This window comes from Haliaeetus leucocephalus, unplaced genomic scaffold (genome assembly GCF_000737465.1).
Source record: "Haliaeetus leucocephalus isolate CR32 unplaced genomic scaffold, Haliaeetus_leucocephalus-4.0 Scaffold399, whole genome shotgun sequence".
Classification (NCBI taxonomy): Eukaryota; Metazoa; Chordata; class Aves; order Accipitriformes; family Accipitridae; genus Haliaeetus; species Haliaeetus leucocephalus.
In genome coordinates, this window is record NW_010972835.1 from 4,382 (window position 1) to 8,788 (window position 4,407).

Below are 4,407 nucleotides of genomic sequence, written 5' to 3' on the forward strand. Positions count from 1 at the left end.
CAGCCGGGCCCGGCTCCCACACCCCCACGCCCGCCCAAGGGCCTCGCTCGCCTCACGGGCAGCCCCAGCCCTCACCTCAGCCGGGCCGCAGCTGGAGCAGAGACTGCAGAGGCCAACATGGCCGCCCGGCAGCCCCGTGCCCCAGGACTACAGCTCCCAGCATGCCCCGGGAACCACCAGGGCCCCCGGCAGCCCCGTGCCCCAGGGCTACAGCTCCCAGCATGCCCCGGGGCGCTCCTTCCTGCTGCCTGACCCTGCAGGGACACCATCCCCGGCCCGGCCCCGCCCCCCGCAGGCCCCATGGCCGCCTCCCCGGGGGAGGAGGAGGAAGAAGAAGAAGAGGAGGAGGAGGAGGAGAAGACGAAGGAGGGACAGAGCGGCAGAGAGAGGGGGGACAGGGCGGTGGGCTGGCCGGAGAGGGGCCGGAGCAGGACAGAGCGGGAAAGGGATGGAGGGGCGGGGGGGCTGCGGTGGGCTGACCCTGGCAGGACGCCAGGGGCCCCCCAGAGCCGCCATGTCACTGCCCCCCCTCAGCTGGAAGGGGGAGAGAAAATAGAACGAAGGTGCTCGTGGGTCGAGAGGAGGACAGGGAGACCGCTCAGCAGTTACCGTCGCGGGCAAAACGGACTCGACCTGGGGAAATGAATGTAATCTAGCGCCAACCGAATCAGAGCAGGGTCCTGAGGAATAAAGCCAAATCTTAAAAACGCCTTCCCAGGTGTGTCAGCCCACCACACCCTGATCCGCAGGTTTGGGGGTGCTTTGCCTCTGTCCTGGCCCCGATCCAGTCTTTTGGGGGTGCCTGGCCCCTGTATGGGCTGCGATCCGTGAGGTTTGGGGTTCCCTGCCCCGCCCTGGCCGTGGCCCGCGGGGATTTCAAGCTGCCTCGTCCCTGTTGTGGCCCTGACGGGCGAGGTGTGGGGTTCTTCACCCCTGTCTTGGCCACTACGAGTGCAGTTTGGGGGCACCCTACCCCTGTCCTGGCCCTGATCTGCGGTGTTTGGGGGATCCTTGCCCCTGTCCTGGCCCTGAACCTTGAGGTTCGGGGTTTCCTGGCCCACTCCCTTCCCAAAAGCAACTTGGCTCGGGGGTGCCCTGCTCCTGTTCTGGACCTGATCCACTCTCTGGGCCGTTACCCGTGGGGTTTGGGGGTTCTTGGCCCTTGTTCCGACCCTCCTCAATGGGGTTTCTTGGTGCCGTGCCCCGTCATGGCCATCACCCACCCGTGTGGTTTGGGGGTGTCCTGCCCCAGTCCTGGCCCTGACCTGTGTGGTTTGGGGTTTCTTGCCCCTGTCCTGGCACTGACTCATGGGGTTTGGGGCTCTCTACCCCTGTCATGGCTGTGACCCACGGGGTTTGGGCTTTCCCTGCACCGGTCCTGGCCCACCAACCTGTGGGGTTTGGGGTGCCCTGTCCCTGTCTGGTCCATGACCTGCAGGGTTTGCAGTTGTCCTGCCCCTGTCCTAGACCTGACCCGAGGGGTCTGGGGGTCCCCTGCCCCCTTCCTGACCCTGGACCACACAGTCCATAGCTTCCTGTTTAGGGCCTGAACACAGTCTTTGGAACATGGCAGGATGAAACCTCGATTTCTGTACGTCCAAAAAAAATACATCCAAAAAGTTGTTACTGTCTGTACACCAATTTTTTAAAATATTTTTTTCCAAATTGACAATGAATTTTAAACCTGATTTTTCACCTATTTTACTACCAACCACCTGTTGCCCCCCCCTCATCCCCAACAGGATTTTTACCAACAGATCCAAGATCTGTGTCTTGTTTGGCAGAATTTGGGCCAAAAATAAGGATGAAAACCTGGTGCTGGGGAGCCAGGAGTTGCACTCTTCTGGGACTGGCATGGGGCCTGCACTGAGGCTTTGCTGTTTGACTTGTAATTAAAGCTCTGAAATTTAAGGACGATCTTTTAACTGCTCGCTGCCCACCACCGAACATTAATTTTACTATTTTTCAACAGCAAACCCCAGCAGTTTTAAGTCAGAGCTGACGCCAGGTGTCAGAGCAGGGCTCCATATCGCTGCCCCATCCGGGCAGGACCCAGGTGATAGCAGTTTTGGGGCATTTCACCCCCAAATATGGCTTGGGGCTATGTTTTTTGCCCTGTCCCAGTGAGATAAATATGGCAAAATATTTGGCAGAGGCATTTTTCCTTGGAGATACTCCTTTTCTCCCTGTCACTGCCTTCCCCTGCGGCTTGCTAAAACCCATCCCTCTGTGCCCCAAATCCTTCAGAGGCCTCTGTCCCCTCTGGACATCCCCTTTGGGTACCCCGCCAGCCCTTCTGGGTGCTCCCCATGTGCCCGTGTGCCCCTTTGGATGCCTCCCACGTGCCTCCGTGCCCCTTTGGGGCACCCCTCAGGTCCCTTTGGGTGTCCCCTGTCTCCCTCTTGGATGTCCCCCAGTCCCCCCTCAGGGTGCCCCCCCTCCCCCAGGCTCCTCCGTGCCCTTTGGGTTATCCCCAGCCCTCTTTGGGTACAGCCCCCCTCCATGCCCCTCTGGGTGCCCCCCCGAGCCCCCCAGTCCCTTCTCAGTGTCTTTTGGGCCCCCCTGGAGCCTTTCCCCTCCCTGCCACCCCCTAAGGAGAGAGGTCCTGGCGTCCCTCATCCCCGTCCCCATGGGGACAGCACCCCATCCCGCCCCCCCCCAGTCCCCAGTCCCCAGGGTGTCCTCATCCTCCTTAAGGGCCCCTGGCCAGCGCTGGCCCCGTGCCCCAAACCTGATGGGCATCCCCAGCTGCTGCCGCAATGGAGGAGACGTGAGTGTCCGCGGGGGTTCGCGGCATACCCCCCACCGCTGGCACCCCCCTGAAACCCCACTGTTTCTCCCAGGGTGCCCTCGGTGGAAGCCTACGAAGCAGCCATGGTGCTCAGTGGGGTGGGGGATGCGCTTGGGTACCGGGGGGGCCGCTGGGAGTACTGCACCTCGGGATCCCAGATCCACGCCGAGCTGGCTGAGCTGGGGGGGCTGGAGGCCATCACCCTCGAGCCCCCTGAGTGGCCCGTCAGCGATGACACTGTCCTCCACCTCGCGACCGCCGAGGGCCTGGCCACAGGTGGGGGGGGGGGGGGAGTCTCCACTGCACCCCACAGACACAGGGGAGGGTCCCCGGGAGAGGGCGTCCCCATTGTACCCCAGGCCCACAGTGGAGTGAGTGTTCTGGGGGTGGGGGGGGGGGGCTGTCCCTGTTATACCCCTGGGCTGCATGCCGGTTCCCTGGGGGGGGGTTGGAGGTCCCTGTTATAAACCTTGGGCTGCATGGTGGGGGTCCGGGGGTAGTGTTGGGGGTCCCTGTTATACTTCTGGGCTGTATGGGGGGGGACCCTGGGGAGGTTTGGGCGTCCCCGTTATACCTCTGAGCTGCTTAGGGGGGTTTCTGGGGGGGGTTGCAGGTTCCTGTTATACCCCGGACCCAGACTGGAGGGTCCCTGGGAGGGGCTTTTGGGGGGCCCTGGCCAGCCCTGGAGGGGGTTTGGGGGCATCCTAATTCTGCCCCCCTTTTAGGGGCTCCAGTGAGGTTCCCTATTTCTCCCCCCCAAAAATTGGGGTGTCCCCATTTCCCCGCGGGGGGGGCTCCCATTTTTCCCCACAGTTTGTGGGAATTTATGTCCCCTTTCCTCCCGTATTGAGTGCTGAGGGGGCCCACTTCCCCCTCCCAATTTGGGGGGCCCAGAAGGGGTTGCCCCTTTCCCACCCAATTGGGGGCGCTCAGGAGGATTCCCCATTTCTCCTGAGTTTTGGGGTGTTCATGGATGTTGTCCCACTTCCCCTCCTGTTGTGGGGGTGCACGGGGGATGTCACCCTTTCCCTCTAGTTCTGGGGGTGTCCCCTTTTCCCTCCACTTCTGGGGGTCCATGGGGGGCATCCTCCTTCCCCTTCAGTTTTGGGTTTTCCACGGAGCGGTGTTCCCTTTCCCCACCGTTTGGGGGTGGGGCACTGGGGGTCTTCCTCTTCCCCTTCGATTTGGGGGGTGCATGGGGCCTCTCCCTCCCCTCCAGTTTGGGTGGCCCAGGGGGGTCCTCACTAACCCCCCCCCCAGGCCTGGAGGGGGAACCCCTCCTGCAGGAGCTGGCTCGCCGCTACGTGGCCGCCATGGGCGACATGGAGGGCCGCAAGCCGGGGCCCACCAGCATCCTGGGTGAGTGGGGTCTGAGGGTCTGGGGGGAGTCAGGGGGTGTCAGGGGGTCTCACACCACTGACCCCCCCCCCCAGGCACCTCGCAGCTGCGGCCTGGGGAGCCTGAGGGCTATCGCATCCCCTTCAACCCCACCGGCACTGGCTGCGGGGCCGCCATGCGTAGCCTGGCCATCGGCCTCAGGTGGGGACAGGGACACGGGAAAGGACAGCAGCGCGGGGATGGGGACACGGGGGCACACGTGGGGATGGGGGGGACGG

The 4,407-nt window shown here is 63.3% G+C and overlaps 1 protein-coding gene across 1 annotated transcript in view; it reads left to right on the forward strand.

Annotated features, from left to right (window-relative positions):
- Positions 1–2,874: 2,874 nt before the first annotated feature.
- The window catches only part of LOC104835803 (protein ADP-ribosylarginine hydrolase-like), a 3,863-nt gene continuing 2,330 nt past the window's right edge, over positions 2,875–4,407 (forward strand). The window contains exons 1-3 of the mRNA XM_010573975.1: positions 2,875–3,067; positions 4,052–4,150; positions 4,225–4,330. Of these exons, the coding sequence (XP_010572277.1) occupies positions 2,875–3,067; positions 4,052–4,150; positions 4,225–4,330 (398 nt within the window). The remainder of the gene's footprint in view (positions 3,068–4,051; positions 4,151–4,224; positions 4,331–4,407) is intronic.